This window comes from Falco biarmicus, chromosome 2 (assembly GCF_023638135.1).
Source record: "Falco biarmicus isolate bFalBia1 chromosome 2, bFalBia1.pri, whole genome shotgun sequence".
Taxonomy (NCBI): domain Eukaryota; kingdom Metazoa; phylum Chordata; class Aves; order Falconiformes; family Falconidae; genus Falco; species Falco biarmicus.
In genome coordinates, this window is record NC_079289.1 from 30,662,235 (window position 1) to 30,688,869 (window position 26,635).

Genomic DNA, 26,635 nt, shown 5'->3' on the forward strand with positions numbered 1-26,635 from the left:
CCCCCTCCCCGCCGCCGTCACGTGCGCGGCTGCCAGCGCGCGCTGCGCACCCCTTCGGCGCCCTTGAGGTGCGGCGCGCACCGGCGGGGCTAGGTGCCCGGCGGCCGTAACGGTCCTAACGGCCATAACGGCAGCGGGCGTGTCGGCGGTCGCTCGCCCCGGCGCGGGGGCACCTTGGAGGCGGCGGGCGCGGCCGACCCGCCGGGCGGAGGGGCGGCGGGGAGCCAGCCGGGGCATGGCGCAGGGGCCGGGTGAGCAGCGCTCGGCGCGGCACGGGCTGGGCGGCCCCGGCGTGCGGCTGCGGGCTGCTCCCGCCCCGCGCGGCCCCGTCAGGGCGCCCTGAGGGCTGCGGTGTGGCGGGGTGGGGGGCGGCGGCGGGGCGAAGGCCGCCGCGGGGACCCCGGTCAGGGTCTGTGGGGCTGGTGGCCCCGTCCGGGGGAGGAGGGGGGCGGTCTGACAGAAAGGGCGCTTGGCTGGGGGTCCTCGTCCGAGCGGCTTGGCGAGGCTTTCGCTTGGTCTGAATGTCTCCCACACAGCTCCCTCAAAGTCTCTTCCTGCCTGGCGCAGCTCGCAGTATGTTCTTACAGTTTTTGTTGTTTTTTCTTCTGATTCACGGTGTTTCAGTTCATCCTTCCCTTTGTTGTCTGCTTCCTGAAGGCTGAGATCTAGCTTACCGAAAAAGCAGGGCTCTCAACAGTGTTTTGGGTTTTGCTTTTTGTTTTTTTCTTATTGAGCTTTATTTGAATAACTAGCGTTTCTTTAGGTTTTAATACAGTTCTTCTACATTAAATGTTAAAGGAATGTCTACTTTTTAAAAACAACTTTCAGAGTTCTAATTTAGACAGCTTAAGTGATCCCTTTTGGAAAGCATGTTGTCACCTACTGAGGAGAGGTAACATGGACTTTAATCACTTAAACCAGGAGTGGAATTATGAGGAAAAGATACTAAGCATTATAAGTGGAAGTGTGTTTACAGCACAAAGATTTTTAGGAGAAACTGTTCGGAAGATGTAGTAATTCTTTAGAGCCTTAATATGAATGTTTTCCTTTGAATGCTTATCTCTGTATGCATCAGACTAAAATATAGGTATTGCTTTAGAATATGTCCTGTGTGCATGGCTTCTTCAATAAACTGCGGTAGTGCTCAGCTTAAAAAAAAACCAAACAGGCATATTGTTATTATAGTTTTGTTATGGTGGTTGGATGACTGTCATGCTATTAAGGGATTTTTCCTATGGCTGAAACAGTCTTATGTTCAATAGTATTCATGTGCATGGCATTTTTTGCTTGCTTGTATCTCTTTCAGCTGGTTACTCAAAGCAAATAGGAGGCCTGGTTGTCAGTTCTTAGATCAGCAGGTTTTTCTTTCTCTGTATTGCACATAAAAGGCATCCAGAAATAAATCATGCAGACGTTTGAGCACACAGATTTTGTCACAGAAATCTTGCCTTATGTAAGGTCTAAGGAAAGTAAGTTAAGGCATGTGATTTCAGGGAGTGCAGTATCTTTTTGCTGCCAGGAAGAAAGCCACAATAACCTCACTTGATTCACACATCTGATTAACGTTAATAGTATGGATTATTTCCACGTTCTTTCTCAATACTGAAATATGAGATTAAAAACCCAAACATAAACTAGAAAAAACATGGGCAAGATTAGCGTTACATCTAGGATTTCACTCTTTCTTGGTTGAAGTGTATGTAAAATTAAAAAAGGATCAAGTATGCCAGTCGGTTCATGTTGTTCTAAAGCCAGATATCCCAGCTTTTGTGTTCTCACTGCTGTTTATAATTCCTGTAGACAATTAGGATAAATGAAGCCCTGAGCCTGCAGTTTCTTTCTGTGCAGACTAAGTCTGCCCAGCTAGAATAAACGGCAACATTGGAGCCTGAGGAAAGAGTGAAACAAACACACGCAATTTCGTTCAAATAGCCTTTATAAATAAGGGGATAATATTTGAGGAGTTAACTATAGCTTTTTTGTTGAGATGACAATTGGTACTGTTTTCCTGGTAGGATGTTGTGTTAGGCTATTGTTCTCTCCAGCATGGATTTGTTTAGCTGAACTATAAACTCTGTAAAACTTTTATCTAAAATCATTTAACAAAACATTTTGTAAACACTGTTGTGTTTGTTGTTTTTTTTTTTTTTTAAGGCATGGATTCATGTTTCCCTACATGTATCACTGAGAATCAATCTGCACACCTTTTCTTTAGAAAGCAAACTAGTGAGAAGTTGAACTCATAGGCAGCAGTCTAGCACAGAATATTTGAAGGACTTGTGTCTCTGAAAGCATGTGACATTTTTAAATTGTGAGCAGATCTAGATTTTTCCCCCCTAATGTTGATGATTGCTCAGAGTTCAATTTCTTCTTATCACAATATGTGGCTGGTTCAGTTTCCTTCTTTACAAGTCATCCTTTCTTGCTTATTTTTAGCCTCACTGAAATTCAAACAATCATCTTTGTTTCTGTTCCTGTTAGTATTGTATACTGAGATTGTTGGACGATTTCAAAGATGTCAAAGCAGTTAGAAGAGGTATTGTTGATATAAGCTCCCTCTGCTGGTTAGTTCTGCGGTAGAAATAAAGCTGTATGGTGTATAGTTGTTTATCACTGAATCATGTGGCAGAAATGAAGACAGTTGAAAGTAGTGACATACAGTGTTTCTAAAAGCAAGTATCTACTGGAGCACCAAGTTTAAGTTTATGGCTTTTAATTGCAATTTACCTAAAATCTAGATGTTGATATGTAAGTGACAGATCCTCCTTCAAACTGTTGCTTGCCATGTTGCATGCAGAATCTAAATAGCTTGAGAGCTAATATACTGAGACAGCCATCTGCAAACAGATTAAAGTAACTTCATTACTTTGGACTCCATCTGCTGCTATGTTATACTTACAAACTTTCAGTTAAGGTGCACTCATAGCATGTCATGTAGTGGAGTCCAGGCCTGTAGGTGAGTATCAGAAGTAAGCAATAGCCTTAGATAACTTATTGATACAGTACAGGAAGGGTGAGTGAAGGACACTGTTTCTTTGTGCCACTGTTGGCAATTACATGACTGAAGTCTTCTAGGTCAGCCTTCTGTAGCAAGGACTTGCCCATAAGAAACTCTGCACATACCTTCCCCGCTCCGTGTTCTGACAAATGTTGTGCAAAGATGAAGTTTGAGTGATTGGTGTGAGAGATCAATCACTATATTGCAGTGTCTACCCTTTCAGAAAGTGTGCAGTGTGTCTTAGAGGATGCTAAAATTAATTGGATTTCTGTTTTGATAACACTGAGTTACTTTACTGACATCTCCATTTACAGTACTATATATAAATAAATACTCCTCAAATACTTTTTCCCCAATGTAGACCTCCCCCCTCTTCCCCCCCTTCTTGTGGCAAATAGAACTTTTATTGAAAAACTAGGAAATTGGTTAAGGTTGTTAAGGAATCCATCTTTAGAGATGAAAAAGGTGGTGCTTATGCCTAGGTTGGGCATTTCTTTTCTGTGGGAAATGGAGAATAAGTAATCAGAACAGCTTTCTATGCACAATTAAAGCTAAGAAACAGGTATCCATGTATAAGCCCCAGAACTTTCAAGTTTGTATGTTATTTCACTCATTTAGACATAAGTATAAACAAAAATAGCTGTTGCTACTGTAAAAATGTTGCCACTGAATGATGATAGGTACTCCAGCGAATGGCAGCATCTAAGGACAATAGTTAATATTTGTAAAGGGGAGGGGAAAAGGACTTGTGTTTGGGGGGAAACAGTACGTATTATATAAAAGGCAGGAGATGTTTTCTCTTGGTTCCTTGTGTGAGTTTTTTTGTTTTAAGGATTTTTGTGAACCTTCATTGGTTGCTAAACCTGGAGAGGGTTTAGGATTGAGATTTATTAAAGAAACCTGCCAGTGGCAGATGAGTTGTCATTAAAAACCTTTTAGGGAAGACTCTTGAAATAATTTGTAGGATTGTGGTAACAGTTGAAATTGGAAATATACTGAATTGTTTTAGATAAAGCAGTGTTAGACGCATCAAAAATTGTAAGAATCTGCATCTGTGGGTGGAGTTCATTGCTTATGTCTTCAGCGTGGAAAGTCTTGTGTGCTTGAAAGCTTTTCTTTTACCTACTGCTATTAGTTTGTCTGACAAGAGACCCAGTTGAGCTTTGAGGTATGGAAATGCAGTGTAACTCACATAGATTTTGGAAGTACTTGGAAAGGTTTTGTCGAAGTGGAGTGGTTAACTGAGTCATACAGTAATGGAAAATAAGCCAAGTGGATTAAAGACTTAGTGCAAAGATCAGAAAGGGAGAGAGAAAGTAGCGTATTTAAAACTGATTACCTTTAGAGTAGAATAGGTTCTCGGGGTGTGGTAAGAATTGTTAATGTTAATTTCCTAGGACATTCTCCATCAAAATAACATTTTTCTTCATGTTTTAAATTGACAGGATGCATTGGAAAGAACTTCAGTGAAGAAAATATTTTTCTTGATGTCTGGTTTATGACACATTTGTTGTGTGGCCAATTTTATGTTATATGAAGCATGTTAAATAGGTAAAGGCAGAAGCGATGGTTACTTGGTCTGCTCAAAAGAACAAGTCATCGCTGTCTTCTTTTAATTGATTGATAGTGTCATGTGTTAAAAGATTTACCAAAGTGAGGTAATAAATCTTAGCAGCTAACTAGCCGGAGTTTGTAACTGGACTAGAAATTAAGAAGAAATGCATTCACATCTGTTTAGCTGTGTAGAATGTGCTGTGGTCTTGGCATCAGGTAGACTTTCAAAAATTATTCTACAAATTTATTATGAATGTGCCATCTGGAGACTTCAGGTGTTTTCAAGACCTGCTTCAGATGTGAAATGTAGAGTGAAGTCAGGCTTGTAGTGAGAGAGGTACTTGTAGAGCAGACCTGGGTTTGTTGGAGCATGGTTACGAAATTTGATAAGGAGACAAGTCTGGGTTTTGTTTGTTGGCTTTTTTTGTATACCTACTTCCTGTGTGACCTCAGTGTTTCTCAAACTTTTAAAAAATAATAAACCCCCTCCTTCCAAAACACATCTGCACTGAGCAACCTGTATTTTAGGATTGATTGTGGGTCTTAAATAGCTTTCTGAAGCTGTGGCTTGGTTGTCAGCACATTTTTCAGAAGCCAGCATCAGAAGCAAAGGAAAGAGGCTCTCTTGTGTTCTCACTGTCGTCCATATCCGATGCCCGGGCATCAAGAAGAAGCCTGACTTGAAAACAACAGCACAAAGAATAGTGGAATGGGATAGGACTGCAGCAAACAAATTAAAAGGAAAGAATTAAATGTTGGTGAGAGCATGGTGTCTGCATTTCTTACCCATTGAATGATACCTTAGCCTGCTTTTTTTAAATCCTTTATTGTCATTTATATCATGTCACTGACACTCTGTGGAATTCTCCATCTAGTGCTTTTCACATCTCACAAAACTTGCTGATATCCTTGAGAATGGGTCATCAGTTGTCAGTGGCAGACTCCCTTCAGGGTATAAGTGATGTTACAATTTTTATGTGCAGGACTGAAGGCCTTGATAAGCTCTGTATGTTTGTGTTGACTGTCAGCTTTTTTCCTGAGCTGATGCAATCATCCTGAGGAAACTGGGAAGAAGGAGCATTGTGGAAGGATGTATACATCTGGGTTCGTTGATAGATAATATCTATACCCAGTCATGTTTCCAGCTTTTAATGTGGTCCAGCTTGTTTCTAAGTAATGGATTATGACAATTTTACTTACTCGCTTTTCTCTGATGTGTTTCACTGCTTAATTGTATGAACTCATGAGTTTAGCTCACGCTTTTGTGCTCTCACAAATAGCTTTTGACTATAATAGCAGCTTTTGATTACACAAGAGGTGGCAGATCTGTGTCATGTGCTTAACAACCCCAGCTTTGTTTTTATGTGCACGTTTTACATACGCACCAACAGCTTGCTTACATGGCATATATAAGTTGTAAGACTACAATAAAATTCTCACTTGTGAAATTTTTTAAATAGGAATTCCAACTGAAATTCCCTCAGGAATCCCCTCTGCCACCAGTGGATATTTGCTAGATCAAAAGCTTTTAGTAACTTTGCTGGTAGAACTTTTTTGTTAAAAGTTCTGAACATTAGTGAACATATGAAGCAGATGTTCAGTTGTACTGAAGTCGAACCAAATATGGTTTACTTAAATATCCTGCTAAGAAAAGGTCTGCTTTTCCGTTGTCTTACCAGTGACTTGCTATTTGTTCGCCTTAAAACACAGAAACAATGATTACATATTGCGTATAAAATAGAATGCTATGCTTTCAAGCCACAACACATGCCTTTTCTGTCATTTAAAGGAAATTACCTTATTGCCTGTTGATGAAAGTGCAAAATACACTTTTTAATAAGCTTTTGGTTTTATTACAGCAATGTCTTCTTACTTGTAGAAACATCATGACACACAGCAGCATCATGGTGGATGTAGGCAAGTGGCCAATATTTACCTTACTGTCACCTCAAGAAATAGCGTCTATTCGGAAAGCGTGTGTATTCGGTACATCAGCTAATGAAGCTATATACATAACACACAATGATGAGGTAAGGCTGTAATAAAGTGGAACATTACAATTGGTTGTTTTCAGAGTCCACTGAATAGCTGTAAATTAATAGCTTCTCAGAAGCATTGTGTGAAATTTGTCAATTTCAAAACATGTTGGATATAACTTATAATATTTTTTTTTTTTTTAGTCTTGTATGGGGAAAATATAGATGGAGTATGTAGAAAACTTGCAAATGGCAAAGGCCAGGATGGATTACATGCACTTTTGAAGGCAGTCAGAATTCAAAAGAAGTTGTAGTAGCTTGAAATTAAGTGCAAGCGCTCCAGGTATGAAGATATAAAATGAGGTTATGGCTTGCTAAGTAACAATACAGTAGAAGATTATCTGTGGATCTTAATGATTCAGTAACTCAACACGAGTTAGTATTGTGCCTCTAAAAGAAAACAAGCCATGTGTTCTGGGATGTATTAATGGGAGGGTTTCTGGTAAGACTGGGTAGAGTAGGATTATCTTTTTTTTTTTTTTTTTTTTTTTGCCCCCTAAGACCTATGAAAGCTGCCTGTAGGATGAACCTCTCGCAGTACAGCTGTGGCTGCTCTTTACAGAGGCCTTTTAAAAGAAGGTGGTGTCTTTCACTTTCACAGTTTAATAGTTTTTATCATACGTTTTCTGCAAATAACAAGTCTAGCTTTCAGGCCTGCACAGATGTGGAGAATTCTGAATCATCAGTTAACACAGTGTCTCTGTGCTGACTCTTGAGCTTGTTAAACTCCATGAGGGAAATCTCTGGCTGTTGAGAGCCCTTGGCAAAACTGTCCTGGATTTACGAAGACCTGAATATTGCCACATCTGTGCATACCTGAGTATACATCACTTGAAATGAGTATGCCTTTTTTTTTCAGGTATTTGTTTTTGGACTGAATTGCAGTAATTGTTTGGGAACTGGAGATAATCAGAGCACAATAGTACCAAAGAAATTAGAAGCCTTATGTGGAAAGAAGATTTCCAGTCTCAGTTATGGAAGTGGACCCCATGTTGTACTTTGCACTGAAGGTAGAAGATTAACATTTAGTATAGAAACATAAGTCACAGATTTTAAGTTCTGCTTGCATTTAACAAGAATGGATTAAAGTGTAATTTTATTAACTTGTTAATTAGGTAATATACACTAAAGGGTTCTCATTGCTTTTAAGTGGAACTAAATGCATTTGTAATAGGTACGGTGAGTTTCCATTTCCTGTGTTGCAACTGTAGGGTTTTACTCTGTCATTTTTGACCTGCTCAGTCTTATCTGTGCACTTTCATGTATTTCCACAATTAATCTAGAGGTTATATTGTGATATATAAAATAGTTTGTATACAAAGTATATAATTTTTTAATATACAGATGATTCTTGTAATAGTTTCGTTGTTTGTTAATGTCCTTCTACTTTCATGCTGGCATTTGCTAATTTCTTAGAATTCTGCCTGTCTAACTTCCTTGGAATTTTTGGTGGGCTTTATCACAAACTTAAATATTTTTGCAGACGGTGAAGTGTATGCCTGGGGTCATAATGGTTACAGCCAACTTGGGAATGGCACAACCAATCAGGGCATTACTCCTGTTCAAGTTTGCACAAACCTGTTAATAAAGAAGGTGGTGGAAGTAGCCTGTGGCTCTCATCATTCCATGGCACTGTCTTTTGATGGGGATGTAAGTTCAAATCTATTCAAATCTCTTAATCTTCTTCTTGAAGTGAATAGTGCAAGTGGTCTTGCAGTCCGAAGTTCTCTCTTTCTCTACAGTTTCGTTATGATACGACTTTTCTCCTGTTGCCTCAAACTAGGATGTCCTTTTCTTCAGAGCAGATTTGAAAACAACTAAATAAATCCCCTACTCACAGACCCCATCAAAAAAGCCACCCCAACCCAACCACAAAAACAAGGGAATAAAAGCTTAGTAAACTTTTATCTTTCATGTGTTGTATGTCTCGCAGGGATGAGACCGGAAGACTTTGCCACTTAACAGGTGAAAGAATGGTTTGTAAGGTGCACAATGTAACATTGTTATTTGCTTGAAATTCTGTTATTTAAGAGGTAGATAGTTATTTGTATTCACTGGTTCACGTTTGATTCATTTCTCTTGGTCTTCATGATTGCCACACTGGTACTGTGAAAGAATGTTGCTCTGCACACCTCTGCATACCTTGTGTGTAGCTAATGAAAGAGCACTTGGTTTATAGCCAGGTCTGCTTTATTCTATTTGTTTATATGGCTTAAGGCTATTTATTATGGGAAACACATACAATTAGTTTCCAGTTAGTCAGATTTGACCAATGTGTGTGTATCTGTTTTGAGTTGCATGTTACTGCATGGAGGAAGGCCTGGTTTCAGCTCTACTTTAATAAAAGAAGAGTTCTAATTTTAAAACCTTCCTAACAATGAAAACGGAAACTACAATTCTTTCCATCCTGGTAATTGGAGCGTGTCAGTGTTAGGGTTCACTATAGAGTCATAGTGCAGCTGTAATACAAAGTAGCAAATTGGTATTTTGAGGGTAGGAAGGAGACCTTGGGTAAGTTTAAGTGGTTTGTGTTGTATCTAAAAGAGAGCCTGCACTTAGGAAAGTTCTTCATGCTGTCACATTTGACTTGGTTAAACTATAAAATGTAGTGTGCTGGCAGGAAGGAGTGGATGTTCGTGTGTTAAACTAGTGGTGCCAGCTGCTGTGTAGTAGCTGCCTGTGATGGCCGTGCTGTCTCTTGTAATAAATGTCACACGCTTGAAATCTCAATGGAAGTGGGGAAGTTTCTTTGTATTTACCGTGGAGTTGATATTTGCAGCTTGCTTGCCATTGTGGCTAGTTAATGTACTATAAATCTATCCCTAGCGTACCTTGCAGGAGCTTAGCCTATTTGTATCCTGAGATTTTATCTGTACCAGAGCAGATTATACTGAAAGCAGCTAAATGTGTTCGGTAGAGTTTTATTTGCAGAAAGATTTGGCTGCAAAAACCCTTGTAACTTGATATAGCTGGAGTTTTAGAGAGGCATAGAAGTTGGAAGTATTTGTGGAAATGCTTGGCATAATTGTTTTGTACAGTTGGTTCAGTCCAATTTTAATGCAGAGCGAATTAGGAAAAAAAAATAGGACCTTAATGATAGACTTAAAGGACAGCAGATGTCTGTACTTCTCTGAGAGAGGAAACTGATCAGCTCTTCGGCATTTTGATCTACTTCCTGAGATTCTCTACCTCAGTTGTTTGTGTGTGTGTTATTGAAATGAAGATATTTTATAAAGCATCTTCAAATACTTGGTAGGAATCAAATATCCAGTGAATGTGAGTAACAAAAGCAAAGGACTGCTTTCTTTTGTTTTGTTTAATGTAAACATGGCAAATGCGTTGTTTTAGTGGGAGGGTTGTTTGTTCTTGTCTTTTGTGGGATTTTTATTTGGGTTGTTTTTCTTTTGGTGGCAGTGGAGGTGTTAGTTTCTAATAACTGACTTTTGGTTTGGTGTTGCAGTAAACAGGTGGCCTCTGGCACCAAAGGATGTGCAGACTTCATGTTAGGGTATCTGTCAGTGTGCTTTTATTAGCCAATGACTGGATATTTTCAAGAGGACAAACTTTTTAATTGGGTGAAGTGCCAGAAAATGAACTGTCAGAACTAGTTTTATGCCAAACTATGCATATGTGTGTGTCACGGTTTAGCCCCAGCTGGCAACTAAGCACCACAAAGCCACTCCCTCCCTCCCTGCTGTCACCCCCATGGGATAGGGATGAGAATCAGGAAAAGGTAAACCTTGTGGGTTGCGGTAGGAACAGTTTAATAATTGAAATAAAGTAAAATATAATAGTGACAACAAGTGTAATGAAAAGGAGAGAGCGAAGGATAAACCCCAAGGAAAAACACGTGATGCACAATGTAATTGCTCACCACCCACTGACTGATGCCCATCTAGTCCCTGAGCAGTGATCAGCAACTCCCAGCCAACTCCCCCCCAGTTTATATACTGAGCATGATATTTTATGGTATAGAATATCCCTTTGGCTAGTTTGAGTTCTAAATATATATAATATAATATTGGAATAATATTCTAATATTCTGTAATATTCTAAATATTACACTAAATCCAAAGCGTAGCACTGTACCAGCTACTAGGAAGAAAATTACCTCTGTCCCAAGCATGCATATAATAAAAATTGAAGGAACTGAAAATACAGAGATATAAATATTTTTTTTATACCAAACTACTTCCCTGTCTTCTGGAATTTTAGATAAAAGGAAGGAGTATTTTTTGGTTTTATTATCATTAGTTTGCTACTGACAAACTTTGAACTGTCAAAGATGGTACTTTTTTGCTAATGCCGTTGTGTAAGACAGTTTTGCTACTGTGAAACGTGGGCTGATCTCCTTTCACAGCTTTTGAAAGATACAGAAGAGGTATGAGTGTCCAGCAGCAACCTGGTTTAGAGTTCTGTGAAGAAAACTAAATAGCTGTAAATTGGGGGGGTCAGCTTGTCTGGGAAACAAATTACATTCTGTTTTGCATTCCTTTTTCCAGTGTCGTGAAAGTATAAAGATATTCCACTTACTAGGCTCTTATAGTCTGACATATTTAATATGGAAATAGGTTCCTTTTTGTTTCCTGTTATAGTCAGATGCTCTGATTCTGTAGCAAGACACTGAAAAAAGTACCATGTTCATATTTGCTAGATCAGTCCTATTGCTGTTTATAATTTTTAGCTGTTGAAAATGAATTTTAAGTATTTTAGCTTGTTAAATGGGATAGTTTACCCAATCTGATGCTGACGACACTGAGATAAATTTGTTACTATCGTTACTATTATTAAGGCTTAAACTGCAGGTTTTTTGTTTGTCTGTTTTTATGGACAGCTGTATGCTTGGGGCTATAATAACTGTGGTCAAGTGGGATCTGGATCTACAGCAAACCAGCCGACTCCTCGTAGGGTTTCGAACTGTTTACAGGGTAAAATGGTAGTTGGCATTGCTTGTGGTCAGACCTCCTCCATGGCTGTAGTAAACAATGGTGAGGTAAGCATTGCTACATTCTCATGTTTTCTCTCTGTTACCCAGACTTGAAAGGTTAATGTCTGAACATGGGGAAATGCTGAAAAGGAGTCCTCAACTTAGAGTTGTATTGATAGAGTTATATTACTGTTATATTGATAACTTCTGTGAGACCACTTCAAGGAAAATTCTGCAATTAACTGGAGATGCTGTCTTTACACTGAACATTCCTTCTTGTGGCGAAGACTGTATTGTAACATAATTCTTATTCATGTCTGCAACTGCAAGAATTTGAACAGTTGTATTAAGCATGTCTGTCTTCATATTTCAATAGATTGTTTAACATATGTCTTCATTAGATTTTTTTGAAAGTGTGCACAATTAAATAGTTAGTCTTTCTGCAAGAATACACTGACTGATCCTGGTTCTTAAACACGCTGCTTAATTGCCAGCAACAAAACCAAACCAATCTTTTGAACATTGCACTAGTATTGTGCAACTGTTTGTTTCACGTACATTTATGGTGCTATCTTGCTTCTAGGTATGAACTGTAACCTCAATTTTACTACATTTCACCAAACTTGGAGTGTAGGATTTCTTTGAGACTGGAAGGACTGTAAAAGTCACTGAGGTTGAGATGAGCTTTCATTGTGCATACTTTTGTCTTAATGTGCCCACTGTAACAAAACTAAAGTAAAAATTAGAGCTAAACTGGGGACTTCAGTTTAAACTAATCCAATAGCTAATCAGCTGATCAGAATAATTCATTGTCTTTAATGAAAGAAAAAATAATAAATAGAAAGGAAGTTGTAGAGGTCAACTAAATGTTGACACTATGGGAGAGATTTTGCTGTATTGTTTATTGCAAAATTCCTACTGCTTCAAAGACAAATATATTTTAACCTTCTTTAAAAGGTAAATGCAGGATTGGAAAGTTGAATACAGTTAGTCATTACAGTATATTTAATATCTTTCACCCTTCCCTGTATTGCTCTTGAAATAGCGTACAGTTTTTTAATAAGATGTATCCAGCACAAGTCAGAAAAGTACTAAGTCTTAAATGTTCTGTACTTCTACAGAGGAGTGGCTTAATTTTGTTTTCCTTTTACAATCAGGTTTATGGCTGGGGTTACAATGGTAATGGTCAGCTAGGTCTTGGAAACAATGGCAATCAACTAACACCATGCAGAGTGGGAGCGTTACATGGTGTGTGTATACTCCAGGTATGTCTAATGTGGAGATGAAAGTGTGGCTAGCATCTGTTTAAACTTTATCTTTGGCGTCTTATACCTGCTTCTGGATTTCACAGTTCAAATACTGATTTTTGTCAGTTTCTATAAATTACATTAGGCTTATAAAAAGTGCAAGTAAGCTGTAAAATACTTGCTTTTGTAAATGTTCTGAGTGATTTAAAGTTAGCTAGTGTAAGTAAATTATACCACTGATGCAAATTGCATCTTTGTTACAAAGCTGAATGAATGAAATGCACTAGGCAAAGACAAGAAATGAAGGGGAACAAGATGTTCAAACTAGATTCTACATCAATATTCCTGTTAGCCCTTCAGAAGTGTGGGGAGAGGGAAAATGAGTCATGGGTGTGGATTTGGTTGTTTGGTGATGGGGGTTTGTTTGGGAGGGCTTTTTTGCTGCTTTTTTTTTTTTCCTGCTAAAGAATAAAACTAAAATTTAGGATTTCCTGGGGTTTTAGTAAGGTTCTGTGGAGTTTCATGTGATAACTTGGGTTGAATGATTGTTGGTTGTTAAACTGCAGCTCTTGTAGTTTGTATAGTATTCAAAATAGCTAATTCTGAAAGTATTTCAGAGTTGCAAGATGTGATCAAGTTCACTGTTCTTTGTGTGAAGAAACTGCAACTGAAAGCAAGTAAAAGCTAGGGAGAGTTCACAAAAGTGCAGTAAATATTTAGGAGTAATGAATGAACACTAAATTAATGAAGTTGGAACTTTTCCAGTACCTACAGTTAATGTATTTTGTGATAGCTTTAGGTACTGAGAAACACATTTGTAGTGCTAAATGAAGAATACCTGAGATATTTAACATCAGCTAGACAAAGGTAATGTGTGCGATAATTTTGTTTCTCATCTCTGTTTTGTTTAGTAGTAATGCTTGTACATTTACTTACAGATTGCCTGTGGCTATGCGCACACACTAGCACTAACAGATGAGGGTTTGCTCTATGCCTGGGGAGCTAACACTTATGGGCAGCTGGGAACTGGCAATAAAAGTAACCAGCTAAGCCCGATGCAGATCATGATGGAAAAAGAAAGGTAATCTTGCTGAAGCTGTTTCTGGATTGATAAGTCTGAGCATGTGTTATGCAGTTTCTAGCACTGGAAGCATGCATGTGTAGGGCTTGGTGGATTGTTTTTGTATTGCTAATGTTAAAAGCATAGGAAAGGATGATAACTTACAGTTTACTGTAGGCTTGAGTGCTTTCTGCTATCTGTAATGATTATTGAAAGTAAACATTCTTTGTATTTACCTTATACTGAAAGATAACGAATGACTAAGTGTTAGGTTATTCTAAATATGGTTCCTTTGGTTAAAAATTTGGAGCTATGAAATTGATAAGCCAAGCTTTTAAGCTGCACTGAGGCCTACATTTTGGGTGGGAGGGGAGGGAGAGGGGGAAGGAAGCACCACCTTTATAAGGAGTGGCATGTGAGGAAAAACAGATTTTCTCAAAGGCTGACAATAGCCAACCACATAAACAGAACTTGATTTGCAAGGTTGCTAGAGCTAAGGGCAGATAATACCACTTTTATTAGTGGTACCAGTTAGTAGTTTCTTAGTTTCCTAGACTCATAAAAGAATAACCCTAACCCTTCACCCTTTTTCAGCACCCTTGTCATCCTCATATTTGGGATGGCTCTTCTGATATTTACCTACAAACTTGGACCTCAGTCTCATTCTCTGGGCCCATGTGTATGATTAACATACCTCAGTTTGGAAACCTCTTAGTCTATAAATCCCTTAACCTGTAAATCTCTTAACTTGTAATCTCCTCTTAACTAGGAAACAGTTTTGGTTGGTTTTTCTCCTCCATTTCTGAACTTTCTTTTTGGGAAGTCGTTCCTATTTTTTTCCTGTTTCTCACACTAAACAATAAATTAAAAGCTGCACAGTGCTGAGATTATTTAAGAGCTTAAAAAATGAGTGGAGGGAAAGAAGAAAGGAACCACCACAACAGAAACCACTGAGGTGAGGCTGGCTTGTCTGTGAAGGAAGTGACATTAGCAAAGCAAAAGAAAATATTCTTTAAAAAAGCACTGGAAGAGAAATGTGCGTGTTTGCAAATAAATCAACTTTGTTTTCTTAGCGTTCTATTTCTTGAGTAAACTAAGGGGAGCTGTTGCATTTAGAACTGTATGTGAACTCAAGCATGGGATTATAATAAAACTGGCATTTGTTCAATGGCTAAAGGAGGGAGATGTCGTAGAACTTCTGCTTGGAATCTAAGGGAGAGAGAAGTCACTTGAACTTATTAATATTGCTTCACTTGGCTCCCTTGGAAACAGTGCTGTAAGTGGGTGAACTGTCATTTCCTGTGAGGCATATTACTGCTGCTTCTTCTGGTCTTTTAATTTATATAACTCTTTTGTCATTTATATGTAATGCTGGTGACAGTTCCTTAGGAGGTGGTATTTGATGCTATCTTGGAGAATATTCTCCAAATAGCTTATAAGGAGCTTCTAGACGTGTTAGTTTGGAGGAACAGCTATGAAGGCCAGCTTCCTGAATTTTAATGTTAAGTGTCTGCTTAACACATTACCCTGTATGTGTACTCTAAGTATACTGTACATATACATGTATTATAGTACATGTTCTTAAGTATACACTTCTATAGTATAGTTACTCTAAAAATAGGAATCTGTTCTGCTAAGGAAAGGAAGTTTGGGGAAGGTAGTAGTTTAGGTGCATAGCTATGATGGAAAGCAAGTTGTCTCTAAAATAATTACTTTATGATGTCTCTTGCAGAGATGCTGAAAAATCTCAATGTTGCATAGAGGTTCATAAATTGATCATGGTGTAAACCAACCCATTAGTTTTTTATCTGCCAGAAATTACTGATACATACTGAAAGTGATTGTAGGTTCTTTCTGTGTTTGATCTTGAAAACAATTTTTGCACTTAAAATGTAAGCTTTATGTAAAAAACCCTTTTTTCCTAAAAAGCTAACTCTTCATGGATATTGTTGGGTAAAGGAACAAACATTTTTACATGTATATTTTTAGACTGCTTGGAAAGACATTTATCCCAGCTGATCTGTTTCTGGCACAAAGGCATGAAATCCTCTGATGTATTTTTTTAGTGTGGAGAAAAAACAGGAAAGCGTAGCTTTTGTTTTGAACTGACACTGGCACTTCCCCTGGTTTTTGCTTATCATGTGAACAGAGACACTGGAAATGTCCTTGCGGTCCTTTTAATGGAAGTGTGATTCTTCTTAGTTATTGTAATGTTTCAGATAGCAAGATAGGGATTGTCTGAGCAATGGGAAAACAGAAGAGATTGTGTATCAGCAGCTCTAATATTTTAAGGAACTATGTGAGGTGGGTGAAAATAATATATAGACTTTATTTAAAAAACAACCATAACTTTCCAAGAACGTGGAGTTAAGTGTGTGTATTCACCTCTTCTTAAATGAAGCACTGTCCATGTACTGTCCTGAATTTCAGTGTTGAGGCTTTCAACAGCAAAAGAAAGTGTTTCCTACAGGTAGTAGGTCAGATCTCTGTCTACATACAAAAAAAACAGATTAAAAGAGGGGTAGAAAGGAGGGTATATTGAAAAATACATAGGAACTTAATCTCAAAATGAGATAATTTTTGTAATATCGATTTGAAAGAAGTTCTGAAAAATGCTTTGCAAAACCCTTAGTAGTATAACCTTCTTGTCTGTTCCCTAACTGGAGGTTTCATAAGCTCCATAAGCATTTTTTCTTGAGAGTAAGTCTCATGTGCATTGGTTTTAAAGGGGAAAAACAAAACTTTGTTTTTCTTCATTCCTTTCCCATGGTTATGGAAGAAAAAGAAGGAATGTCAACTGATGAGAATGACAGAATGCAGTATCTGATTACAATAAAATCTACAAGCAATCTGAAAATGCCATTTCAGTTTTTAAATATCCATTCAAACAGTATCTCATTTGCGCAGGACAAAGAAAGAAGTACAGGAGTGTAGATGCATAGTTTGGTTGGCTGTTACTTTGGTGAGACATTTGGAAGGTCACTTGGTTCTGTACCTTACAAGGTTTCTTCTGTTTGCAGGGTTGTGGAGATTGCAGCCTGCCACTCTGCTCACACATCAGCTGCCAAGACCCAGAGCGGCCAGGTGTACATGTGGGGCCAATGCCGTGGGCAGTCAGTGATCCTTCCCCACCTCACTCACTTTGCCTGCACCGACGACGTGTTTGCTTGCTTTGCTACTCCTGCTGTTATGTGGCGTCTGCTGTCAGTAGGTAAGAACAAGCTCCGGTATGGCAGCCAATGCTATAACCTCTGTGTACATATGTAGTAATTAGTACAGGATACCACTTCTATGTCAGGATGGTTCCTGCTTTAAGCAGAAGCAGTAATTAAAACTAGCTCTTTCAGCTAAGTTTTTTTTCTTCTGAAGAAAACAGTCTACTTCAGCAGCTAAGGGTTCAGCATAGGGTTAACAAGATTGTTTGTTTACCAGTATACATCTGGAGAGAATCCTTGTTTACCATCGTACTGTGAATATTGTCTGTTTCCAACCTTTGTATTGTTTGAGCTCCAGCCGAGGACTGGGAAGGACTTTTGGATCATTAAACATAACTTTTTTTTCTCTTGATACTATTCCTACTTGGAAGAGTGCTCCTGATGCCTGTTACTTTGCTATCTAGCAACTTTGAATTGTAAGGGTTATCTCTAGCTTTTCCTCCTTAGTATTTACCCTTCCAATATGAATATGAAGGGGAAAATCTCACTCATATGCTTCATGTTAGGAAAGTAAAGAATTCCAAGTTTTCATTTTTGAGATTATTTCTCTCATCTCAGTTTAGTTTGACTTTCCCCAAAGACAGGCAGGCTTGTCAATAGTTGTACCTGTAAAACAAGACTCTAATAGAATTGTTTTCTGTGTTGGAACTCTCTTATATTGCCTTGGATTACATTTTGGGATGCAGTCTCTGTGACCACCAACTTAAGCCCAAGCTTTTCTTCTTGATTATCTTTGATTCACATGCTGCTAATTCTTATTTGACCCCAAATATAAACAAATATTAATACAGCTATAAAATGCTTAGCTTGCACTAAGCAAACACTGAGGTGTTTTCATGTTCAAAACGTGAAGATGTTTTCATCTTACATCTGTTGCTTCAGTTCTTGAGATCATTTAGGAGATCTAATCTGTTTTCACATTGACAACAGATCCTAATTTTGTTAGTCCCCGTACAAAACTGGTTTCATGGAGGCATCACATCCTAAGTAACCTTTCTGCAGACTCGGACTTCATCTTTGTATGTGGCTCGTCCTAACCCAGCTTCTCCATCTTAACCTGTTATTTAGCATGTTGTCACATTTCTAGAGGGCATCTCATCTATAGAGGAAAACTGGATAGTTTTACTAAAGACAGAGGACTAGCTTGGAGTGATCTGCTTCTGGGTAAACTCCATCGTGTTTTATCCCACCTCACTTTCTTCATTCTCTAATCCTCTGTGATATGTGTTAGTCTTGCCCTCTGTAGAGGTCTGACGGTTGTGCAGTCTGTTGCCTTTTGCTAATAGTGAAGGTGTTTTAAATGACATCTCCCCAGTTCAGTACCTTTCAAGTTCTTGATTTTTATGAGGTGTTCCCAGACTGAGTATAACAAGGTATTTGACCTTTGTACTTGCATTTTAATTCCTCTTAGCCTTTGGGGTTTTTTTCTCTTCTTATTTTGATAATCCTACTTACTGAATATTTAAATCAAAAGCATTAATTCTGGGGACATTTTTAATCTTCATTTTCCATATAATTTTTTTCCTTCACTTTTTTTATTCATATAGGTTAAAAACTTTTTTCTTTTTTTTTCTTAGTGAGAGCTAACTCTGCATAAAAGTTATTGTTCTAATTCTGATTTTGATGGCTTTGCCAAAAAAATTAATCAGTCACTCAGGATTGGCTGTGGTGAAGTACAAATATTCAGCTGTTTTTAAGGAATGAACTTAAGGTATTTGGAGTGAAAGTTGATCTACTGCATAGCTTAAGCTAAGCTGATGACCTAGAAAAAAAATCACATGAGCAAATGGAGGGGGATTGGAACATGGTTTAGTCAGCCCTGATGAGATGCAGGTTCTGTGGATGATCCGTGTAAATTGGAGGAGTGTATGGTCTTTTGTGGCACAAACATGATTTGTCTGTTACAGAAGTATTTCATTTTAAATACCAGCTAATTTAGCTGTCCCTAATGGTGAAGAGGGATTTGTGGTTTGTATATGGATGAACAATACGCAGTTCTGTGGGACACAAGAGACAGACCACATCCTGTTACAGTAAAAATCTACTTATTTATCCTTTCCATGCTGTGCTTCTGAGAAACCATGTGTTTTGAAACACACTTTTAAGATGTATGAACAGAAGCCTCAAGTAGTGGGGTTAAATTAGATTTTCTAAAACTTCAGATTTCTCAACTTACCGCAAACCTTGGCCAACTTGTGCTGCAACTCTTGTATGATTTCTAGAGGTACAGAATGGGACCTCTGTGGGACCAGTGCCATAGGCCTTAATATACAGAACTGTCAAAAAGCTGTAATATCTCAGCTCTAATCCACTTCCAAAATTGCTGAAGTCCTGTGTCCTTGGTTATACCAAGGACACGGTGTCTACTGTCTCTCTTCTTCAACAACACTGCTGTTGGGTTTTGTGTTGTCATAACTGACTAATAAACTGAGTGTAATGGTGTCAGTGATAGTTCTTGTTAGCGAGACCTGGCAAAGACCTTAACAGACAACCTGCAGGCTATCTCTAATCTGCCAGCACAAAAAAAGTGGCCAGCTGGTGACATGTTTTCTTGCCCTTCAGGCTCAGTTCACACCCTGTCAGTGGGGCTGAAGTACTGTACACCATGTTTCAAGTGAGTTGCAGGTGATGCTGCAGGCTCCCGTTACCAGTGGCCTGCAGGTTATCCACAGGTTCTAGTTTGCAGGTTGCAGAGCTGAGCTGACCCAGCACTAGCACTGAGCTGCCAGCAGGCTGGTTTCCTGGGTGGTGCCCAGGCAGAGAATGAGAAAGTTCTCCAGGTACCTTCCTTGGTGCTGTGCTACCTCTGTGCCATGAGCTGGAATGGGAAATGCCGACCACTGCTGCCTGTAGCTGTTGCGGAGCAGCCCTTGCCAACAGGAAATGGTATTGGATTAATTCATTGTTACCATTTCACCGCTTAAGCCAATGGAGCCCTGATAACTGACCTATTTTCCTTGGTATGCTCTTAGTTGAGCTGCTAGCTTTAGCTAGTGGTGTGTGTGTTCTATTTAATATGTTTAATGGTTTTTTTTGTTTGTTTTAAAAATGTTTCTCTAGAGCATGAAGACTTTTTAACAGTAGCAGAGTCTCTGAAGAAAGAATTTGACAGCCCAGAAACCTCAGACCTTAAGTTCCGTGTGGATGGAAAGTACATCCATGTCCATAAAGCTGTTCTGAAAATCAGGTAGTGGTCATGTTTCACAGCTGCTGTTCATGCAGAATAACCTCTCAGTATTGCACCTAAAGGGGGAAAAAATGTAAGGGGTAGGGAGGGACCCCTAAACCTGTAATATATGGCATCTATGTATCCATAATCACTTTAAATGAAGCGATTGTGAAAAAAAGTTGGATCAGAACTCTGTCTTAAAATGGTCCGTATTAAATTTTCACTAAGCCTGTTTGTTGTTCCCAGGTTAATAAATTCTGTTAAGTTGGCCTGAATGCAATGGATACACAGGTGTTTCTGTAGCATAGATCAAGTAAGAGTTTTATCTTGATGCATAACAATGCCCACAGCATTAGGAACCAAAATGTGGACCACTGGCTGTGATGGAGTATGGTAAAATATTAGTGAATATTGCAGACTGCCCCAAATACGTATTTCAGGGGGACTGTAATGTAACATTCCATGTGTTCATAAAATAGTGTTCCAGATGATGTCTTTGTCTCTTAGGTGTGAACACTTCAGAACCATGTTCCAGTCGTACTGGAATGAGGATATGAAGGAAGTGATAGAAATAGACCAGTTTTCTTATCCTGTGTATCGTGCCTTTCTTGAGTACTTGTATACAGACAGTGTTGACCTTCCGCCTGAAGATGCAATAGGTATTGCTTACGGTCCAGTTATATTGGAAAGCAGCATCCAGAAAAACTGACACGGGATACAGAATAAATGTATTAATATTGGCTTCTGGTCTAGCCTATAATGCATTTTACTGCTGATTAATTAAGCTGTCTTTAAAATACTGTTGCAGCAAACTTACATATTTAGAAAAAAACTATGAGCTGTTTTTTTCAAGCTTGGGTGAGAGACTATTTATCTGGGTTAAAATACTTGCATGTTTTACTAAATTGAGTCGATGTTTGTTTAGGATAAGGTCAAAGAATCTCAGCAGATCTAATAGGGAAACTTGGACAGCAGAGCAAAGAGCAAGCTGTAATTCAGGCACAGATTTTTATAATGGTAGGGGTTTTTTTCTCATGTTGCAGTGCCTGTTTTGTGATAGTTCCACTCTTGCAAGCAGTTAGATATGCAAATCAGTGGAACAGCTTGCGTATTTACAGAGATTAATAGGATTTGTGTCATGAGGTAGTAAAAGGCCTTTCTTCCTGTGTAATGGTAAAATGCATTTTTCTGAGAAGTAACCTACTTGGAAAAAGCATGTTATAGAGCTATAGAACACTGCATACAGAATACAGGTGCAGTCTATGCACCAGGAGCATAAACTCCTGTTGAAAGAAGAGATCATTACAGCTGACTAATACGGTGGCATTTTCATTGCAGGGCTTTTGGATTTGGCTACTTCATACTGTGAAAATAGACTGAAAAAACTGTGTCAACACATTATCAAGAGAGGAATTACTGTGGAAAATGCGTTTTCATTGCTCTCTGCTGCTGTCAGATATGATGCAGAGGTAAACTTCCAAACTTCAATCTCTTAAATAGGTGGCTGCTTTCTGACAAACTATGGAGAAAAGCAGCCAGTTATATTTTCATATAAGCTCTCTCTTGCTATCAGATAATACTACTTGCCATTTTCAGAATTTAAGAATGCTGGACTTATAAAAACTGTATTTGCTGTAAGAGATGTATTTTATTTTTTTTTCTATAAACCAGTACTGGGAAGGTGAACTAGTACAGATATCTAAAGATGCCTTAAGTCCCAGGCTGAGACTCAGTGTCTGTAAATGTTTGCATTGCCTTATTTAATGGTAAAAGGTTAGGATGCTGTGCCAAGCTTCATGAATTACTGTTTCTGGGGTGAAAAACAACACTAAGAAAAATCTCTGAGGAGGAAAACACTAGCTCTGAAACAAGGGAAGGGTTTAAACACAAAGAAAAACTGTAACAATAGGAAGAGCAGTCTTGTAAGCTTTAAGTTACTTATTTGTTGTGTGATGTCATATGGTAGTAGGTTTGGGGATTGAGTGCATTGGAGATTTTTTTTGGTTGGCGGGGTGTTTTTTGTTGTTTTTTTGTTTGGCTTGTTTAGCTACAGTCAAATACACTTTCAGTCTTCACAGTATGCTAACTAATGACACAGCAGGATAAGAACTGTTCTATGGACCTAATAAATGTTGAAGACAGAGAAAGAGTGTGTGAAAGGTGGGGGGGAAGGCTAGCAAAGCTTCCCTGTTGCATAATGGCTGACTTCACTACTAGATCACTAACATGCTGCTTCATGAACTAATTAGGAAGTATTCCTGGGCTTGCCTCGGCTATTTATGTTCAGCATAGTATCTGTGCATCATGTTTGCAACTTTGCAATTGGCTAGTTTTTAACTTGCTACTTATGCTCTTAAAGCAGTTTTGGTACTTGGTAAATCAGCTCATTGCTTTGCCTTTTACATAATATTCAGCAATTAGCATGCAGGTGCCCTAACTTATTTCAGAGCCTTGTGGTGCTTTGCTTGTTTGGTATACCTTACCCAAAGGGTTGTGCTAGTGTCTGAATTGTGGCTTCAGCTCTACTGTGAATAATGATTTCTTTAGTGGGAGTTCATGGAAAATAGGAAGATTTCCATATTTTAGCCTCAAAAGACTGTTAGCAGGATGGGTCTTCAGTGTGTGATTGATTCCACTTGTAAAGGGTAGAAAAAAATCCAGTTACTATGCCTTGGGTTTACCTCACTAGCTAAATGAAGTTAGAAATGACAATAGAACTGTAGGCTGAAAGGCTACATCAAGGAGATAGAATGGGTGACACAGAGGGGTGGCTTTTTTACTAAAAATTTTAGTAAAAATTGGTTTTTACAGGCTGTAATGCTAGATGGGGGCTTGAAATTGCTTGGGTGATGTTCATTCAAAGGACTGTGCATCTGGAAGACAACAGTTAAAGGAAGCTGCTTTCCTAATTTAAAATAACTCTGTGACTTGAAACTTTCCTATGCTTGCTTTGGGGGACTGACTGACATGGCTAGAATTAGGTCAGGTCTGGCTTCTTATTGCAGCTTTTAATTATCATTGGATATATCTTGTGCTTTTATTCACTTCAGTCTGTATTAAGTAGTTTGCTGGGAGTGCATCCATCTGCAAATGAAATTCAGTCTTTTTTTTAAACAGAAATTTAATTTTTCCAAAGTTACTTACTAATAGTACAGTATTTCTGTTTATTGTATGCTTTTGTTGCATTGACTTGGAATATGAATTTTTTAATAAAGCAGTGCAAAATATTGTAATGTGTATGATGTAATTTTGTTTAAAATGCTAGCTCATGCTCTTACTTAGAAAAGAAAACCATCAGTGTTCAGTTCTAATAAGCTTGTCTTTTTTTGTTGCACAGATGCCACACAAGTCAAGATCTGCAGCTTCAGAATGCCTGGTTTTAGGCCAGGATATATTTTTATATTATTGTTGTGTCAAGAACTCTCACTGGCACACAGTTGCTCTAGCTTCCTTAAGTGAAAACATGAATATTAATCAGTCTTCTTTCGTACCTCATGGCTTAAAGAGCTCTGCAAATTTGTTATGCCTTACTGCAGCACCCAGTCTGCTGAGCAACTAAGGAAGGGTGTGTTCTCACATATGAAGTATTAGTTCTACAAACTTAAAAATTAGAACAGGGTGGGCAGTTGCTATTTTGCAAGGGCTGCAGCCTCCTCCTTATAGCAGCTTAGATCTGCAATGCAAAGAGTAGACTTTCTCCTCAAAAGAGGAGTTGGAAACAATCTGAGTGGGAAGTGTTCTGTGATCAACTTTACATTGACAACAACTGTGTCTTGTTTTTTTTTTTTTTAGACATCCTTTCTCTCTGACATCATGCGGGTGCAATGATGGTTGTGAGGCTTTTCTAATCGTTAAATGGAAGGCACTTCCAAGTAGACTCAAATATCCAGAGCCTACTTTCTGCAAGAATTGCTATGCTGTATTGTACTACAGTACTTCCTTTGAATAATTTTTGGGACATCTGTGAAATACTTTGTAATGCGGGTCTGTTTCTAATGCACAGAAAGGCTGCCTGCCTAAACCTTGCTTTAAAACTCTCCACTCAGTATATGCTTGGATCGAGCCTGACACGCAACTTTAAGGTTTCAGTGAAGCCCTTAATTAAGCAGGAAGTCAAGCAACCTTATGTATAGATTTGAGTTTATATTATGGAACAAAAGAGCTGAATTTTCTTAATCCACAGTCTCAGTTATGTATCATTACCCCAAGTTCTCCTGTTTATATTGGGCTTTAATAGCTGTTAGTGAATGCAGGTGAAACTCTTAAAGCGGGAAAACTTTTAACAAATTATGGTTACTTTTCCCCTTGTAACCATGTTACGTGGGCAGAATTATCATTTTCTGTTGCATTTACAAAGTGACAGTGTGTGGGAAAACCATTGAGAGCCACTGGTTAGCCATGTATTTGTCTAATTCTCTGCTAAAATAAAGCATATACAGGCGCTTGTGCCTGAATGTAATTTAAAGATATAAAGATAATAAGTTTGTTTGTTTTTTGTGTTTTTCTCTGTTTAGGACTTAGAGGAATTCTGCTTTAAGTTTTGTGTCAATCATTTGACAGAAGTGACACAAACCACAGCGTTTTGGCAAATGGATGGTCGCCTGCTAAAGGAATTCATTGCTAAAGCCAGTAAATGCGGAGCCTTTAAGAACTGAAATGAGGCTGTAAGTTATGGGTGTTTGTAGGGGTCTTTTGCAGTTACAACAGTATGTCATAACTGTATGGGTAAAAGTGAGTCTTACCTGCTTCCTTGTAGGAGAAGATGTGAAGGGCCAGAGTGAAAACATGTTTTCTGTGCTCGAGTGAACTGTTGCAAAAATGTCAAGTGAAATATTCACTTGCATTTAGCAAGCCTGGATGGTGGAACTTGCTCAAGATTTCAGACAGAGTGAGTAACTGCTGCAGTGTGCAAAGGACACCAGCTGTGTTAAGGACTCACCTTTTTAGCCTAGGAGAGCTCCATTCTAGCACCACCTGTTCGTATTTTCAATTTACTTTTTGGTGTTGGAGAATAGTCTGACCTGAGCCACTGAATGATGTCACTTAAATCATTAACTCCCTGGGGTTATAGAGAAACAAATGGCATGGATATCTCTTACTGCATTTGCATGATCATGGATGAATTTGCCATTTGCTGTGTGTAATTAACCAACTGTATCTGGTGCTTAGAAAAGTGTGCAAAACTATCATATGCTCAAAGCCTATGCAAGTGACTTTGAAGAAAGGCATAACTAGCAAATTTAATTGGAAGTAAATCTCTTATATTTGAGTATACCTTAATATTAAGTTGTAATGTGTACTTTGTGTAATCTGTTCAAGCAATATTTATAATGGTTAATGGAAAAAAAATCCCTCTTCAGTGATTACATTGGTTCCCTTGGAGAGGAAGAGATACACTGTTCTGAAAGCAGTGGTTTTGCATTTGTGTTGTCTAAATCTAAACTATGTGTAATAAAATCCACTTTTTTTTACCTGTTCACTAGCAAACTTCTTTGGACTATGGAGAAAATGGCAAGCTTTTTGTGTTACATACCGTATATAAGCTGCTTGATTTTAAAAAACAAAAAAAGCAAAGAAAAAAGCACCAAAAATCCCAACACCTCCCCCCCCATGTATTCCTGCACCTTACAGATTTCACTGCTTGACAAACACCTGTGATCTGTTTCAGAAACAGGGAATTTATTTGTAGGTGCTAATTCAAACCCCAATGACTACAATCTATGGATCTGATTTTTTTTTTCCACTAAGTTGATATGTGACTGTAACCTTATAGCAGGTGTGTACAGACATACACACCTACTAATGCTATTGTGTGCTTTTAAGTTGTTACATCCACATCAAATGTGAGGTAGAGCAGAGAACTTGGGAATTTTAGATTTGTAGTTTGTTAACTACAGGTCTAATTTTGGGGTTCTGACTCTGCTGAGTTTTGCAAAGCTGAGGATGTTGTGTTGTTTGTAGAGGCCAGGGAGCTTCTGCAGCACGTTGGGCATTCAGTCCAGGGTAGTCTGAGACAAAATGCTTCCAGCTGTGTCGTAACTGTTTCTACACCTTGTTTTGGATTGTGAACTCCAGCCTGAAGATCTCAGCTTGGCAGGGGGTGGAACAGAAGAGTACAGGACTTGTCCTTTAAGCTGTTCTGAAGCTTGTCAGTAATTTGCATTGCTGCTATAGGAAAAAAGGGCCCACAGGAGCTTTTATGTCTTTGTGATGACAGTGGATTTGCATCTTCCTTTGTTCCCTAAGAACAGAGAAATCCCCACTTCATGTCAATACACTTTCAGTTTAAGTGGGGGTTTTCTAGGCAGAATAGCGGTGAGTGGTGCTCGGGTCCTTGGCTTAGGCAGGAAATGGGTTTTATTTCTAGTCCTGGACACCCAGCAGGCCTGAACTGTATCAGCAAGTAAACCACTCTAGTTTTGTTCTATG

General features: G+C 38.6%; 1 protein-coding gene across 5 annotated transcripts; it reads left to right on the forward strand.

Annotated features, from left to right (window-relative positions):
- On the forward strand, positions 1 to 25,677 carry RCBTB1 (RCC1 and BTB domain containing protein 1). Of its 5 annotated transcripts, none has more exons than XM_056328501.1 (13): positions 1 to 251; positions 6,412 to 6,582; positions 7,448 to 7,598; positions 8,072 to 8,238; positions 11,423 to 11,581; positions 12,673 to 12,780; positions 13,701 to 13,843; positions 16,843 to 17,033; positions 20,098 to 20,224; positions 20,714 to 20,865; positions 21,545 to 21,675; positions 24,721 to 24,870; positions 24,963 to 25,677. In XM_056328501.1, the coding sequence occupies exons 2-12, from the start codon at positions 6,439 to 6,441 to the stop codon at positions 24,859 to 24,861; spliced, it is 1,614 nt and encodes a 537-aa protein (XP_056184476.1). In that variant the 5' UTR covers positions 1 to 251; positions 6,412 to 6,438; the 3' UTR covers positions 24,862 to 24,870; positions 24,963 to 25,677. The 5 variants fall into 5 exon arrangements, 4 of the variants coding, with proteins under 4 accessions (XP_056184476.1, XP_056184475.1, XP_056184474.1 ...); XM_056328500.1 differs by having other exon boundaries at positions 6,432 to 6,582; XM_056328499.1 differs by lacking the exon at positions 1 to 251 and adding an exon at positions 600 to 4,549 and having other exon boundaries at positions 6,432 to 6,582.
- The last annotated feature ends 958 nt before the right edge of the window (positions 25,678 to 26,635 follow it).